Source organism: Lingula anatina, chromosome 1 (assembly GCF_051362555.1).
Source record: "Lingula anatina isolate TDL-2025a chromosome 1, LinAna3.0, whole genome shotgun sequence".
Classification (NCBI taxonomy): Eukaryota; Metazoa; Brachiopoda; class Lingulata; order Lingulida; family Lingulidae; genus Lingula; species Lingula anatina.
Window position 1 is genome coordinate 6,951,636 of NC_141767.1, and position 17,603 is coordinate 6,969,238.

Below are 17,603 nucleotides of genomic sequence, written 5' to 3' on the forward strand. Positions count from 1 at the left end.
CACTACAAGGGAACAGATTTGTTGGCGGTGACAGACTATTTTTCAGATTTTATTGAAGTAAGAGAACTGAAAAGTATGGAATCCCAGGAGGGCCAAGAGAAAAAAAAATAAATAAATTGAAAAAAAAATCAATACATTTGAAATGAAAAAAAAAAAGTTGTGAAATTTGCAAGATCACGTATAATCCCGCGAGATCGCGCGTAATCCTGCGTAGTCGTGTGAGATCCCGCGAGATCAATTGTGTTTCATTTTCAAGATGAAATTTTAAAAAAAATTACAAAAAAGTGGGAGAACAAAATCATGGTGAACGAGGCAAGGAGGGGCTGTTCGAAATACCAACAGTGCAATGAACATGAAGAGGAGGATGGCATTTGTAAAGGGAAAACAAAGACAAAAGTCCACAATGGACCGGCGCCAGTACGTGGGATGCAAACACGTAAGTTGTTGACTATCGTTTAAATGGGAGTAATCCATGGTCTGGTGCGATATAGTCACAGTGCTTAGTGTGTGGCGCAAAATTAAAATCAAATCAATGGGCTTACTGTTAAAATGGGGCATCTCGAAAGTCCAAAGGTTCATTGGTCCAAAAAATGGTAACATTGTCATTGGCTTTTTAATCAATGGTTCATTGGTCCAAAGGTTCTATAGTGAACATTCGGACCAATGAACCGTCAGACTATTGAACCTTCAGACTATTGCTACGGCCTCGTAAAGATCATGTTTACAATTGAAACAGACCATCCAATACTCTGGGACCTATCAGGTATATTAGATTAATCTATTTCTAGATTATTTGCTACTGTACTGTTGTACGTGCCTTTAGTGGGGCGCACAATATTGCCTAAGTAGGTCACGTCAAAAAGCAGCACTTCTTACCCCCCTTTCCCCAAAGGCCGCGTTTCTACCGCCAATTTAATTATTGGCTGCCAATTTACTTCCTATCCCGAGTTGTTCATTTTGCCTATTTAATTCTGTTATTTTTTATTAATGACATGCGTATGTTTTCTTCATTTCAGCACTTGATGATCAGCAGCCATCATGTAGTTGGGCAAGTATTTCTTTAAAAAGAAAACAAAAATTTACGTTCCGGGACGGGAAGAAAAAACGCACTGAGGTATGAATATGTTTTGTACAATGTTATTTAAAGCAATTGTTTTTAATCCCTAACATAAAAATTATGTACTGAATCTGTTAAAGTTTTATCAACTTAGCGCTGGCAGCACTCCTGGTTTTGGTCCTGACCCTGCTCTGTGGTTCTTTGTTCTTGAGACTGATATAATTAAGACACAGTTACAGCTCCTCCTCTTAGGCCACAATGGCTCGAGTCCGCCCCTGACTATCACACCATGCCTTCCTTTCAACTGAAAATGCTCCTGCTGGTGCTATTACAATACCATGTAAATTTAAATATATCTGACTGTATCAAATTTTCATTTTAGACCATCACTGTGACCAAACTAAAAAAAAAATAACATCTAAATCTGGTAAAATCAGATTTGGCATTGTGAGAGATGAAGATGGGATACCAAACAGAGAGGTAATTCCTTATTGATTGTTGAGCAGTCAGTCGAGCAATAAAGAATATAAGTTCAATCGTTTAGGACATAGCTTAACATAAAGAAATAATTATTAATAATATTGATAATGTGAAAGCCCAACATAAATAGAGTATTAATTAATTAGGGCATTTACATAAAGTGTGGGCTCATACCTAATAAAAGTTGTATTACAACTTTGTTTCATTGCTGTAGGCATCAATTTCATTTTTGGTTTTACAATAAAGAACTGTTATCTTCCAGATCCCACTGAATGGTCCTTACTGCCATTCAGTTGCACTGGACTCATGCTGTCAGTATTTTGAAGGGAAGGACTCCCAATCCTTAATGGAAGCTGGGAAGGGGCTGTTTATTATGGCAAATAAAAATGGCCCAAGTTAAATCAAGAATATCTGGGCACAGCGAAGAAGATTTTATTGTTTGTAATGATGTACAGCACAGAATCTGACAGAATGCTCCCTACAGACACCAGACCAACTGCAGTTATTTTATAAATATTTCTTCTCGGTGGCACATCAGAGCAAAATAACAAGAAAGTGCTGGACAGAAAAGTTAATGCGATGGCATCTGATGTAATTTTTATTCTCTCGAGGGCCACTGTGAAACCATGGAACATGTACATATGGATTTTCCTCTTTTACTAGTTCTAATTAAGCAACCCAGACCCTGGGTCACTGTCTAAGTTACATTGATGTAAAGGGACTGGAAACCATACTGAGATATCCTGTCCTAATTGAAAGCAGTGATGCATGAAAGTAATCAAACTTAAAGCCCAACCTTGCAACAGCTAGTATTGGGGACAATAACGATGCCAATGTGAAGACACTACATGGCAAGGAAACCCTGCATGTGACTGAGAGGCATCCCTTCCCGTTTTATATTCCTGGAGATAGAAGAATGTTAACAATTTGCCTGTGACATTATGTATTGGCCATGAATGAACAGTCAGATTGAAGACGTAGTCAGTGTGTTCAGAGTATCAAGAAAACAGAAGAAAACAGACAAAAGAACCCACACCTGCCACGGAAAACCATTGCAGCCGATTTGAATTGCACTGTAAGGGAACAGATTTGTTGGCAGTGACAGACTATTTTCAGATTTTATTGAAGTTAGAGAAATGAAAAGTTAGAGAACTAAAAAGCAACACTCACAGCCAGTCTGTGATAAGAGAATTTGCTTAAATATTTAGTGCATATGGGATCCCAGAAAAATTAATCACAGACAATGACCCACAGTTTAATCACTTTTTACCTTTTCTAACCCCACTTGATTTTCTATGGTTTTGGAAGATAAGTGAGAGCAGTGTGTCTCTACATGCAGGATTTATGTACAACTACATCAAAGATCCTTTGCCAATGTTGAAGACAGGCTACATGGATCCCATATCAGAGTCCCCAACAAGCAATAATGCTGTAAGGGAATCTATGATGAGGACCAAGAATATTGCTAAAGAAACTGACCGGGACTATGCTGTGCTCAGATGTGACTTTGCAAGCAAACTCAAACCTGAGAGAACAGTTTCATTAGCCCTGTATGTATCAATTTAAATTATTGTTTTTCTTTTTATCAAGAGCTTATAAAACATGTGGGTATTACCTCCAATATTTCTGTGACTGTCAGTCATGGAGTAAATGACTAGGGTCATTTCACCTGGAATGAATTCACCTGGATTTTCATTCCAGATGAAATGACCCTAGGGGATTACAGAAATGATGAATGACTTGCTGAAAGGACAAGGAAAAAGCGTCACTGTACGTCAGACAAGGGACCGTGCGAAGCACTTATTGAAAATGCATAAAGAACAGGAGGCAAATTCACAAAAAGCATGAGTTTACATTGAACCTTCCTTGATGTTTGCTTTTCGTGACATTCTATTGTTTCTTTTGCTGATCAAAATCCATTTAAACTTTTTAAAATTTTTTTTTAATGTCATCACTATCAGCGTCAAAAAGAAGCGCTTGTACCACCAAATCAATAATGGAAGCCATCTTGTCACACAAGCGACCTCTATTGCTTACGTATTTGTTGTTTGGCGTTTGCGAAACGGCCGCTACGACTTATGACGTACAAACCTAGTTTTTGTACTTCGTCTTCGTTGTTTGCTAAACCTCTGTATTGACTAAGAGAAGAGAGTGTTTTGTAGTGTAACTTGATTGACATGACCTCGTTGTAGCGCAGAATGTAATGTAAACGAGAGAGAACAATGTAAGAGGTTGAACGGAGAGGAATTAATTGTAGATAGCAAAGTAGGAAAGTGATAATAAAGGATATGTAGGAACATGGAAGACAAAGTCAATAACGTTGTCACATTAGTCATACCAATAGTTTGGGGGAAAAGCATGCAAGAATCCTTGTTCATCCACCTTTTTGCAACTAATGCATGACAGCAAGTTAGCAGAGAAACCAATGTCATGATTCTGTCACTCCTTAACCACAATCTCTGTCTGTTCCCTGCTAGGGTCAAGTCATACCCTCCCCTTGCATTTTCTGCACTGGGTCACATTCAATTTATGGATATCCACTGCTTAATGGTTAAAACACGAAAGAAAAGATATTTGTAAGAGATGAGCTGTGCTTTGTCTGTTTAAAGAAAGGACTAGTGTCTATGTGTGACATGTACAAAACATAATAAGAGAGGTTTTCCTGCCATACATTTGCATGTAGAAACTGATCATACAATTCTACATATAGAGGGTGGGGGTACTGAAATTATTTTTTAAGAACAAAGAACAATTCTAAGAAATAAGTAAGCTTTGTGCAAAAGGAGGACAGAGCCTGAACTTGTGATGATTTGGTTTTCAGATCTGTGCCATTTCCTGAGATAGACAAACATCATCCCCACAGATACAATAACACACACGCAAATTGATAACTAACTTAATGCATGACTTCATCCAACTTTCTTATGTAGGTACTGTACTGTATATGCATTAAGTCCGTACCTAGGAATCTTGCATAATGAATAGGATATGTCCTAATTTTGAATGAATAGGACAAAACTGTTATACAGACCCATATTTTGTAAGAGTCCTTACAGCTGCTGTCCTGGGGCATATAACTACAAGTCTAACACACTTATATTGCTTGTATGGTATGGCATTACTTTTGCACAAACAATCAAAGCTCATGTCCCTCCTTGTAGGTTTTTTCACCCTCTCTGTTTCTTCTAGGCATCAGGCTGTCTGGTAGATCATAGTAAATCCTGTCCTCATCATACCCCTGATCACGCACCCACTGCATATCTGCTTGTTTCAGGTCATCAGCAGCAGTTGTCCATATGGTGAGACTATAGGAGAGAGACTGATCCAACAGCCACTTTAGCTGAGGCCATGATGGTCGCACAGCAATGGCACGGACAGGAAAGGTGATAGGTTGGGTCAAGTTGATACAAATGCCAGCCATTTCTTCTACCATGGCCTGTGTGTATCCTTCATTTGTGCTGGAATTATTCCAGGCAGTTTTCCACCCTATTGATAATGTTGCTTGAGGAAAGTTTTGTTGGATAACACTGATGAATTCTGCAGCATCAACTGGTTTGCTGCCAGCTGCATTAGGTCCAACAAGTATATCAGCATTAAGCCAAACTGGCTGACGCAGACTGCCCCTGGATGAATTAAGAATTTGCAAGCATGGTTCAACTGCTCCGATGCTTTTAAAATCTAGTTTCAGCCCTTTTTTAGTTTGAACAACATTTGTGAACCAGTTTTGAAAGGTATTATCACTATCTATAGCTGGAGGGTGTGCCATAATAGGAATGTCTGTTTGACTAGCTGTGCCCTGACCACGAAGTAAGATGTCCGCCTCCAACATCATGACATCACCTGAAATTGATAGCCCAATGATAACTATTACATGGACAACCTTTGTACCATAGAAAAATAAGATCTTTAAATTGAAAAAACAAAAATCAATTGTGTTGAAAAGTGCACAACTGACAGTAATTTTTTTTTTTTTGCCTTAGGTTACTGCCCATATTGAATTTTTTAAAAAGGAAGTGTTAATGTACAGCTGCAGAACAAATATCAACTGCTGATAAGTAAATAAACTGGTTTCCAAATAATCAGTGCTTACTTTTCAAAGCCATTTCCATGTCTGCTATACTGTTAGCAGCATGAGCCCATGTGATATCAATAGCATCTCTGTCTTTAACATCAAAGAAGTTGAGGGGACTTCCTGCTGTTACAGATAATTCCTGAAATTCTTTAAACTTGGTTCCTGGTAAATCATAAAAGATCTTTTCAATATACCAATTGTTTCGAACATAAAGTAAGTCGTATAAATCTGTTCCTTCTTTGTCTGTTACTCCTGAAGGGTTCCAAACTGTCAGCGTAAAATTGGAGTTCTGGCTCAGCAACCACTGAAACACACAATAAGAAGAATTAAGCTTTATTTAAATGAGGCATATTTATTAAGAAAAATTATAGACGGATGCCTTATGCTAAAATTTATATTATTGTATTTTCATTTTTAACAATACACCATTTAAAATATAAGCTTACTTTTAAATTGGGCCAAGCATTCTTCACAAGAGCTGCTCTGACTGTTATAGACACTGGCTGCTTAAGGTTCTTAATAAGAGAATACATTTCCTCCATCATGCTTTGTGTTTAAGAAGTTTGAGAAGAGTCAGATGCCCAAGCTACGGACAATGTCACTGCAGGATAGATTTGGTCAATTTGTGAAAACAACCTGTAAAATAGCAAAGGTTATCAAAAGAAGGAAACAAGATTATATAATATGTGATTGTTGACTTTCTGAAAACATGTCAAAGTATGCTATTTTCATGTTCAACTTGATAACAAGGCAACATACTTGTTCTGATACATTTGACACCTTTCACATGAAACATGGAGCAGCTGAAAATATCATTCAATCAAAACTGTTTGGAACCCTATACTTAAAACTTATTCATATTTACCAGGTATATATTTATACACAAGCAAATATGTGAGAATAAGAGTTTTGTTCTTACTGCATAGGATTAATCATAGTTTTGTTGGTTCCGGGACCTAAAAGTATGTCTGCATGTATCCAAACTGGTATCACTATACGATCCTTCATGGCTTGCAGAACCTTTAACGTGGGTCCAATAACACTGTCATGCTTCATGTTCAACTTGACACCTGTAAAGAAAATCAAAATAGAATCCTAGAAAAATGTCAAAAGAAGTGTGAAATGTTGCTTACATGCTAACTAATAGAATTCAAATATATAGGAGCAGATACAAAATCTGTTATTAAAAAACTTAAACCAAGGAAAACAATCTGATTGGTATCACATCTGTATGTGACTCATATGTTCCGAATTAAATTGGACTGAGTGTGGTCCTCCACACGCCCTCCTCCAACGTAAATCTAAAAATAAAAATGTGCATTATCAACATACTGTGCAAATGACAACTGTACCTTTTTTCCTGCCATTCAGATTAGCATCTAAAATGGCTTCAATCCACTCTTGCAATGTATTATCCCTTGCGACAGATGGCACAGGAGTTTCATCTTGACCACTCGGGCTTCCTCCCAAAGTAACGTCTGCTTCCAACATCATGGCATCACTATTCAGGACATCTTCCATCTGATTCTTTGACATATCCCCATTGTACCATATGACTGCAAGACCATCTGTTACGTTGAAAAACTGAAGTGTATCCATGCTGGCAAAAGGCTGGCTACCTGAAAATGAAGATAAGATATTGCAGATTATTACATGGATCCATAAGACTGCTAGCTTTAATATTTTTAAGAATGTGCACCATGAGAGCTTAACTGGATGTAATGAGACCCCATGACACAAGCAACCATGCATCTTACTCATGTGCATCACACCCAGGAAATATATCCATGTACTCCAGTATCACAAGCTTAACTGAGGTTTGGCACATTTTACTGTTATAAACTATGTGACACATGCACTCATATTCAGAACTTCTGATAAAGGTATTAAGAGTCAATACTGGCCTAGAACTATTACTGGTATTGTTCTCAAAAGAGTAATACCTCCCAAGTTAGGTCTCTTATATCAGCCAGCTTCTTTATTTATTAATTATGAACCCTGCTTGTCAAATAAAGTATGGCACACTGATGTGGATATTTGGAAATGAAGAGGCTGGAAAGCATTCAATTGGAAGCTGTATGTGTATCTAGTTGCGACTTTATGTAATATACTGTTCTTACTTTGAACAATCCTCTTCTTATCAACAACAAAGACAGCCACCAATATGGCACAAATTACTAGTACAAGCAGCAGCAGTGCAACTCCAATACAACAAAAGATATGTTTTCTGTTGCAATTTGAAGCATATCTTCTGTTTCTGATATCTGTAAAAAAAACCCGGAAGGTTATGTACACTATATAGGTCTCTAACACTGCTATTCAAGTTTTCTACAGGTAAGCACATGAGTACTTGCAAAGTGAACATTTTGTGTAATAGGGGCCGTAGCGATAGTCCGAAGGTTCAATAGTCCGAAGGTTCATTGGTCCGAAGGTTCAATGGTCCGAATGTGCATTGAAGGTTCATTGGTCCGAAGGTTCGATAGTCCGAAGGTGCATTGGTCCGAAGGTTCATTAGTCCGAAGGTTCGATAGTCCGAAGGTTCGATAGTCCGAATGTAGGCCCGCTGTATAAGTGTATAGTGAATTACATGTACAGGGGCGGATTCAAGATTATTTGAAGGGGGATCCGCGGATGCAAAGCCCCCACCCCCCTTGGCGTAGGATCTGGGGCCCGCTAAAGGGCCCCGAAAATTGTTGGTGTCTCAAAATGACCACCTATTTATCTAGAGACACATCTGTGAATATCTGTAAAAAATCTATCAGTCGCCCTGGTAGAGGGTTTAAAAGTTAGGTCTGCACGGGCAAAAATAACGTCAATACTAGCATATTACATAAGTTACAAAAAAAAAAAAAAAAAACAGATCGTGATGTTTTTCATGGGATTGGAAGTTGACGATATTTAACTGCAAAGGTTTATTTTGTAAAATCAAATGGAAATTTTCTCACGAGTCACGAGTGTATCTACTTTTTGCATAGTACGTTTTTCTTCGTTTAAATGAATTTGTTACAAAGACAGCATTTTTGATGTTGTTCATCAGATTAGAAGTTTAACTGTTTTAGAATATTTCAACATGTTCAAAACTGCCTTCTCACTTGTATTTTACGTTTAATAAATAAATAAATAAGTAAATAAATAAATAAATAAATAGGCCCACCGGGTTGATATGGCGTTGCCACATTTCTATTTCAGATTATAAACGTTTCAGCACCTTCAGTATTGCTGGGGAAGAGGGGGTGGAATTAAATATGTATTACTATTTGTGGATATTTGAGCATATTACTGTATTCTGATACAATTTTTATGTTTAAAGCCCTAGTAAGGGAAAAGTTTGTTTTCGTAAATGCTCGTAATTTTTGTTTATATGCCAAGTTTACACTCCAGTTAATTCATCCTCATCCCTATGAGTAATACAATACTGCTGGCGGAACGGCTGTTTTTTTTTTTTTTTTTTTTTTTTTTTTTTTTTTTTTTTTTTTTTTTTTGGGGGGGGGAGGGGGAGGGTAGGGGAGTGGGCTGTGCGAACAACAACATAGTTTGTTTGGAAATGCAATTATTCTACAACTTTTACATAATTTAAGTAATGTAGGTTAGAAGAATTTGAATTCTAATCATAGTATCTTAAGACATCGTAAGAAACTCAAACTAATTGTAAAAGCGCTCTTGGATAGTTTGGATTGATGGACTGGTAAAGTCAGTCCAGGAAAAATGCCGTTTACCCGTGTGAAATGTGTTTTCCAAGGGAGTTTGCGCCTTTTCAGAGCTTAAATTAAATAATCAAGGTAAATACACCCAGTAACTCCTGAATAAAAAAGAAATGTAAAACAGTAGATTAAAAAAATGAAATCAAAAATAATACTTACTTTCCCTATCAACTCTGAAAACGTTTCCTCACAATGATAACATCAGAAATAACATATTAGGGCATTCTCCCCTGCAACTCATCTGGCTTAGTCTAGGTGAAGAAACGGTAACGGTTAATTGTATCCCCCATGACGCGGAACTGGCGGAGGCTGTACGAGATGGGTCGGGATTAAGCCCATGTCTACCGCCACGCTCACGTTGGTGGTACGCTTATTGGTCGCTGGAGGGTGGAGTTGTCTGTTAACTGCCTTTCTTGAACCGACCTATTCATCCAGTCTTGAAAAGTCGATTATCACTGATTTTTACGAAACTGTTGACTTGATATTCATGAGTACAGGGTGGACGTGAACCGCAATCGGTCTCTAGAAAAACGGGACTCTCCCGCAATCCAAAAAATTTCGTAATTGAAACACCCGTTTTTTTCTTTTGAAAATAATCAGTGTGCGCTTAAAGGTAGCCTTGATGGAGCGTAAAACCACTTTTATCAGTTTCTTATACAATTCAAAAATAATAGCACAGGCCATTCGATTAAATGTCATTATAGGCGTCCTCTCATTTTATGCGTTCCAATCTTTATTCAAGATTTCATGTGAAACATGTATGGTGTTCATGAGTTGGAAAGGGTAGCCATTGCATATCCCGAAACTTCCCCACATTGTAAAGAGTAGTTCACGGAAACAATACGACCTATGTGGATAATTTTCACGTGCGTTTCGGTCGCACTCAAAACGAAATGATAAAGATTCTAGAAGCTGAGTTCACACGAAAGTTAATCACCCCCTAGCAGCTCCAGGATTGCTAATCTGATTGCATACAGTGAGAATCCTGGTGGAGTTGGATCAATCTACGTAGAATGATAGTTTCGTTGGGAACGCACCCTTAGATTCCGTTTGTAATAATAATTCTTAAAATCGAAGAACATCTTAAAATGTTTCGGACTATCGAACCTTCGGACTAATGAACCTTCGGACTATCGAACCTTCGGACTATCGAACCTTCGGACTAATGAACCTTCGGACCAATGGACCTTTAATTTTCGGACTAATGAACCTTCGGACCAATGAACCTTTTTGTTGAAAATCTGATGAAAAATTTACGAATTTTCGGACCAATGAACCTTCGGACCAATGAACCTTCGGACTATCGAGACGCCCCCGTGTAATATTTGCATATTTTGTGTAATATTTGCATACAGTTTTTTTTTTTTAATTGACCCAAACAGGATCGATGTATTCGGTCTCGGGCTACAGCCGCGTGCACACAGTTTGAAAGTATCTGTGCTGCGGATAAACGAATGCACTTACCAACTGCCATCAGAAGGCAACATATCGCCCCGTGTTCTACAAGGCATGCATTTCAACTTCCTGTTACAGCTACTTCACACATGCGCATTAGAAACACGACCGATGCTACCCACCCTCCCACCCACTGCGACGTCAACAAGCCTGCTAGCCTACAGATTCGCATAAGGAAACGCGCTTAACGAGGTTAAAGAGATAACAGGTGTTTGCTCTGGTAAAAAATACGGATTTTCCTAGGGTAAATGACGATTTTCCAAAACTTACCAATGGTTATTGAATCCATTCCAACATTCAAAATTAGTCAATGTTGTTTTTCTAAAAAGTCTGGTCTGATATACATGTAGCATGCTTAGAACAAAGGAGCTGGCTGAGGGATTCAGCTGCAATCTTTTTCATAAAAATATACTTTTAAAATGAAAATGAAATACAAAATCCTTCCTACCGTAGTTGCCGGTTTTGCTGTCTATCCTGCTGTTGTAAATATAAACTTAGATGGTCTTGTTGTCTTCTAAAATTAGCGGATTTTCTCTGAAAGTATGAGTATGGAATTGCTTCTACTCTTTGTAATTTGAAATCTTGACGGTTAATTATTCTTCAATCACCAGCTCAAAGTGGGTCAAGTTTGAGTGGCCAGCTGGTGCTCACGTGATACCTCATTTTGCTAGGCCTGCCTGTTGTTGAGCTGTGGTGGAATTAGGGAGCTGTCACACCCCCTTCGATTTCTGAAAAAAAGTCCCCTCTTTAAATTAGAATTTTGACAAGCTGAATCATAGTTCTAGGAGCCTACGCGTGCGTCTTTTAGACGCCCCTTTACATGCGAAAACGACAAGGCCTATGCCGAGTTCGTCTTTTACTACAGAGCTTTGAGAGCCGAAAATGACATGGCTGTGTCTCTTTCGCCACTTACTGAACTCCATAGATGCGAGATTGACACGACCCATGTCGCGTTCGTCTCTCAAATGACACTGTTATAAAACATGAAATAGGCATGACATGTGTGATTTTTGCAGCTGTATAAGTAGACCCTTGTAAACGAAGTTGACGTGACCTTGAGAGTCATGTCGCTTTCAACTCTTATACAAACCTCCAACAAAATCTATCTCCACACAGATGCGCGCAACATGTACTATTGGACATGGGTCAGTTGAAACACTATTAACATAAAGGGCTCATGTTACTTTCAGCCAACTCTTATATGTCAAATCCAATTAATTTGAAACTGAAGTGCTGTCCCAAAACATTTTTTCATTTGAATCCCATCATAATTTAGTGCTATCTACATAACAGTGGCTAATTGCTTGTAATAATTATATGACCTTCCAATTTTATTTTGAAGGATTCAAATATAAAAGGTTTTAAGACGGTCCTTCTGTTTCAAATTAATTGGCTGAAAGTAACATGAGCCCTTTAGGTTAATAGGGTTTCAACTGACCCATGTCCAATAATATACATGTCGCGCGCGTCTATGTGGAGATAGATTTTGTTGGAGGTTTGTAAGAGTTGAAAGCGACATGACTCTCAAAGTCACGTCAACTTCGTTTACAAGGGTCTACTTATACAGCTGCAAAAATCACACATGTCATGCCTATTTCATGTTTTATAACAGTGTCATTTGAGAGACGAACGCGACATGGGTCGTGTCAATCTCGCATCTCTGGAGTTCAGTAAGTGGCGAAAGAGACACAGCCATGCCATTTTCGGCTCTCAAAGCTCTGTAGTAAAAGACGAACTCGGCATAGGCCTTGTCGTTTTCGCATGTAAAGGGGCGTCTAAAAGACGCACGCGTAGGCTCCTATGGGAACCCTACCAAATGGCACCGTTCGTCCTCTTACACTAAAGGTTTTGGGGTCCTTCAAGGGGCCCCGAACCCCACTCCAAAGGGGGGGAGGATCGCGGTCGGCTTTGCATCCCCGGACCCCCCCCCCCCCCTTCATATATTCCTGGATCCGCCCCTGCTGAGGTAAACATTTTTCGGAATTAAACTAAAGTAGCTTTGACAAAATGGTACAATGTCTATATATTGTGCAAACAGAGTGTGTTGTAATGAACCTATTCATACATATGGGACGAATGTCCTAAACTTATATAATTTTAGTAGACTTACGCTTACTTCAAGCGAAACCACGTCCGTCTCCGCGCTCCGGCTCTCCCGATCTCCTCAATAAATATTGTATATATTGTTATTTAGAGTGAATGACTCCAACATGAGTAATGGAAAAAATTTTTTTTTCTTCTGGAAAAAATGGAAGGAATATGTCGTGTCCGACATAAAGATATCTTATAAGGTCATACGATGTAACGTGTTGTGGTCCATTAGTTCCTGAGTAATTTGGTGGCCTCTTTGTGTAAGGCCTAGGTAAAGAAATTAATTATACAATTATATAAGTAATTAAAGTTTGCGTGCATCGAACATAGATAAGAAATAAATATATTAGCGATAGGAATAGAGATCCGAGGGAGAGAGGAGACGAGTAGGAGGAGAGAAAGAGATCGGTAGAGCCGGAGCCTCACAATATGTCCGGTAGATGCCGAGCGTCGACGAATAAATCGAAACAGGCCATTATGTGGACTTGGGGTTTTCTTTGCTCGACCTTACGTAAATCTGACTCGAACTTTAGATTGCGTTATCCGTTAAGTAAGTCGAAAACAAATTGTCCTATTTCGAGCCAACGCTTAATTTAAGCGTACTAAAATTATATAAGTTTTGGACATTCATCCCATATGCATGAAAAGGTTCATTACAGTGTGTTTGGTTTTCCTTTAGCCAGAGATCAAGGGAATGTGTGCCTCTATATAAGCCCTTGGTGTGCTTCTGAAACATGGCTTAAAAACAGTTGCGCAGGGGTTACAGTGGTTACATTTTTTATAAATGAAGGTAGAAACATAATTATGGCCTGTTTATAAATTTACTCATTATTTGTGTTTAGGGCAGGACCTATGGAGATTAATTTGTTTATGGTAGGAAACCTATGGAGACTTTTCAGAAGATAAAGCCTACTCAGAATTGTCTTAACGCAGACGAAGCTCATCCGCGAACAAATCCCTGTAGGCCTATACTAAGAACAGGCCTAATACTAGTTCAAACCTTATCTACGTAGGCTACGATCTCTGTTACTTGTCCATTTTCCCTCTCATTGGATGCTCTCCTAGTTTAATTAGATAATAATATATTCAAACTGAGAAAGAAGCGATTAGATTGACTCAGTATGATTAGATTTTAAAAAATTAATTTCGTTTTATAAAGATTCTTTGTGTTTTTCTACAATAGCTTCGTGCCTACACAAGATGAACTAGGATCCTTCTAACAGCGAAAATTGGTAGCAAATTATTATTGATATCAAATATTGTACAGGCTCGTAGCCGGGGGGGGGGGGGGGGGGGGGGGGTTCGGGGGGTTCGAAAGAACCGCCCCTTTTGCTAGGAAAAGGTCCACTCTGGGTAAAATTTGATCTAGGCAATGAAGTTTTTATGGAAAAAGGCCAACTTTTTCAGAAAAAGAACCCCCCTTTTGAAATTGCTGGCTACGGGCCTGCTGTAACAAAAATGGCCCTTGACGAAGTGTGGTGTCCAGTAAGCTCGGATCGACAGTATAGGAAACGCGGAGAAACCCGACAACAGTCTCGAAGTTAATAACCAACAATAAAAATAGAACAAAAATTATAATGTAAAGAAAATATTGGAAATTATTTTATTTTCCACAAGTAAAAATGCATGTAACAATATATTCCATGTCAAGATGTAACAAGCCCTATCGTTTGACAGGGAGCATTGATCTGGTAACGGTGGTTAGTCCAGATCTAGCCTCTATGTTTGTATATTAAGATGTCCATTTTCATCATTGACGTTATTTTTAATAGAATACTGTCTAATATTAGATGACCATTTTCGTCATTGTTGTTATTTTTGATAGAACAATTCAGTTAAGTTCAAAATGAAATGCCATCAATCAAGCGCCAAACAAGCCATAGATGGAATCCATAACCCTCCTGAAATACCCGGTGGACTGGAATATTCTCTGAACGGCGTCGTTGTTGGGGTTTCCTTGCCTCCCGTCCCACTTCAGCTTCATACAGCGGTTGGAGTCCGTGGAGTAGTCGAGTGATAGCGCCCACATTTTTTGGCACAGGCCCCTGCCGTCTTTGTATGTCTGAAGGACAAAAAATCATAAATGATTTGTTTAAAATTAGAAAAGACATTCCATATGAGAGAGATAGGTAGAGCGAACATAATTTAATGAAACTTCACTTTATGCTTATGCAGTTGCTACATGGTAAATGCATGCTTTCATGCAATGTAAAAATTTTTGACTCAAAAGTTCATTTCTTAGGCTGCCAAATAAGTAATACAAAAAAAACCAAAAAAACTTGCAGTTGGCCAAATAAGCGTTTTGAGGTTTGAACGGTAGCCTCTTAGAAATACTGATTGACGGTGCTTTTTGTGCAGTTGGAGTAAAAAAAACACGCCGAAGATTTATGGTAAATTCAAGCTCAGTTCACTACGTACCACTTTGCTAATTTTTACACCATCATTTAACAGAAACAGACTGCAGTTGTCCAGAAATTAAAGAAATCGTATGTGAAAAGAATCAGGGCAATAACTTTTCTCTGACCACATGGTCACCTAGTAGTCTGTTATAAAATTATTGTATCGGTCTTATTCATCAATTTCGTATACTGTATGATCATGAGAGATCTCGGAGGGAATGTTAATACAGTTTCGGGGCGATGTTCAAAAACTGATATGCATTTCGACAAACTGTTTTGAATGCACGGGGAGCATTAGCCATCAAAGAAAAACTGTCCAAAACATTTCTAAAATATGTCCAAGTAGAATATCAACACCGACAAATCGACCGTTTTTCACTTTTAATTTGCTTTTTTTTCGCTTTGTTCTCGACACGTTAAAAATAAATAAAGATCTCATGACACCGATCTAATTTCAGTCGTTGGGAACGGAGTTTCATTTATAACAAGAAATTTTAATCTTTGATCGCCATAGATGGGTGGTTTATTGACATACATTATATAAGCACTATTAAAAAGAACTAGGGTCGCGACCTTCAGAACCACTCCCTCTTCGGAAGCAATCAGTATATGTAAAGAAATAATTGATAACGAGGGTGCATTTGGTTTGAAACTGGGATCTCATCATGTCGAATAAATAAATATGTGGAACACCCTAGATCAAACGAGTACAATACTGTTATGATAAAGATAAGGAACGAACTAGAACAGATGGGTGATAGCAAAATATACATGTATGATTGACTTTTTAATTCATATTAACACATTACTCCAGAATAAGATGATTTGAAGTCTATAGTTATATAGGAATATAATTGGAGTTCGAATAAAGTAAATATTTTGTACTACCTCTCTCTAAGACCCCATTCCCAGAGATTAGATCGATCCAAACTAGATCGACCTAACTCCCTGGGGGTTCACGCTAAATAGCTGTCAGCCGAGCGGGCACGAAAGTTAATTACCCCCTTACAGCTTGTAGTAGGCAGGACGGACATTTAAGCCGGGTTATCTGACAGTAATCTAGTGAGACTCCCCACGGGGATAGATCGATCTAAAATCTATGGGAATGCACCCTAACTGATGATAAGTATAAATCTTTTTTTTCTTTTGTGCCACTTACAACAAATAAATGACCATTCTCTTGTTGCTCTCAGTGTCGCACTGCGTCACTAACCTACCTCAGCGAATGTTTTACAGGGTCCTTTGCACTGCTTTTCCCCAGACTTTGTGAAGTTCCAATCAGTTAGCCAATTTTCGGCGCACGTGAAATCATCTTTACAGGCATCAAACCATTCGTCGCAGTCCGAGGCACAGATAGGGACACGAACCGTAGCGGCGGGATAATTTGGGCTTGCCCAGTGTACAATGTTGGGAGAGCAGCGATAGAAGCACTCTGTGGCCACCATATGCCGTTCGCATCTGAAGGAAAATGGAAGAGCATTGCTTCATAAAACTTCAGAAAATTTTATATGGAGAGAAAGGGGACCTCTCACTCCACTTTTTGACCAGTGTACATTAAAAGTTATCTTTTCAAAATACATGTACATAACCAATTTATATTTGTAATCTTCGTTTCCAAATTACCGTTTTTATGCCTTGAAGCACCCTCTTAATCAGTAAATGAAGACAGTGCTTAACGATTTACTCACCTAGCGCTCAGCTGTCCACAAAGGTTCCAGTTAGTGTCTCCTACTTTTGTGATCGGTGAGGCAGCTAGCTGTCGTGTAAATTGGGGCGTGCAGCAGGCGCTGTTTCTGTAGGCGCGGCACGCTCGAAGATATGGTTCTGGGCCAGGTCTGCTTTTGTGATTCACACCGGCCAAACACTCGTCCCTACGTTGAAAAGTTGCCGACGACAGTTGGGCCGCAGCGGCCATGACTGCTAAAACGCAGAAATACTTAATGCTTGACATGTTTCAGAGACTTTTGTTTCAGGATGATCTGTCCAATTCTCGTGCTCTGAAGATCTGATGCAAGTATTTCTCAGCGGCCTAATATATATACCCGTACCCCTAATACCGGGGGATCAGGGTTCAATGTTACAAAACTATTGACGTAACGAATCACGTTTGTAAGCATGAGGGTTTGTTAAGATTTCTTCTAGACCCTAGTTATTTTGTTTACTCGGATGATTACTTTGTTTGTGTTTATAATCTTATTGCGTCGTGCTGACATTTACATGGCGCGATCATCAGTGGACGGTGGTCGCAGTTTTTACCTGGGGTTTCATCACCTTGACTTTTGGTCTTTTGGAATGCACCCAAACAAGCTCCTTTATTTAATGATAAAACTTCAAATTAACAATGTTGA

General features: G+C 38.7%; 2 protein-coding genes and 1 long non-coding RNA gene across 5 annotated transcripts; 1 reads left to right on the plus strand and 2 right to left on the minus strand.

Annotated features, from left to right (window-relative positions):
- Positions 1-1,121: 1,121 nt before the first annotated feature.
- On the minus strand, positions 1,122-10,860 carry LOC106174324 (protein FAM151B). 3 transcript variants are annotated; one of them, XR_015331754.1, is made up of 6 exons: positions 10,775-10,860; positions 7,730-7,873; positions 6,962-7,228; positions 6,529-6,679; positions 6,056-6,245; positions 5,743-5,913 (listed from the first exon to the last, which is right to left on the minus strand). XR_015331754.1 is itself a non-coding variant. In XM_086999487.1 (4 exons), the coding sequence occupies exons 2-4, from the start codon at positions 6,152-6,154 to the stop codon at positions 4,674-4,676; spliced, it is 1,089 nt and encodes a 362-aa protein (XP_086855613.1). In that variant the 5' UTR covers positions 6,155-6,245; positions 6,529-6,679; the 3' UTR covers positions 1,122-4,673. The 3 variants fall into 3 exon arrangements, 1 of the variants encoding a protein (XP_086855613.1); XR_015331755.1 differs by lacking the exon at positions 7,730-7,873 and having other exon boundaries at positions 10,775-10,824; XM_086999487.1 differs by lacking the exons at positions 6,962-7,228; positions 7,730-7,873; positions 10,775-10,860 and adding an exon at positions 1,122-5,377 and having other exon boundaries at positions 5,628-5,913.
- On the plus strand, positions 7,987-8,211 carry LOC147763887 (uncharacterized). The gene is made up of 2 exons (XR_015331937.1): positions 7,987-8,115; positions 8,148-8,211. It is a non-coding gene; the product is annotated as an uncharacterized LOC147763887 (long non-coding RNA).
- A 3,574-nt stretch (positions 10,861-14,434) lies between the features above and the next one.
- LOC106174312 (riboflavin-binding protein) lies at positions 14,435-17,365 on the minus strand. Its single transcript, XM_013555812.3, has 3 exons — positions 16,944-17,365; positions 16,473-16,713; positions 14,435-14,918 (listed from the first exon to the last, which is right to left on the minus strand). Exons 1-3 carry the CDS (start codon positions 17,204-17,206, stop codon positions 14,718-14,720), a joined length of 705 nt encoding a protein of 234 aa, XP_013411266.2. The 5' UTR covers positions 17,207-17,365; the 3' UTR covers positions 14,435-14,717.
- Positions 17,366-17,603: the final 238 nt, after the last annotated feature.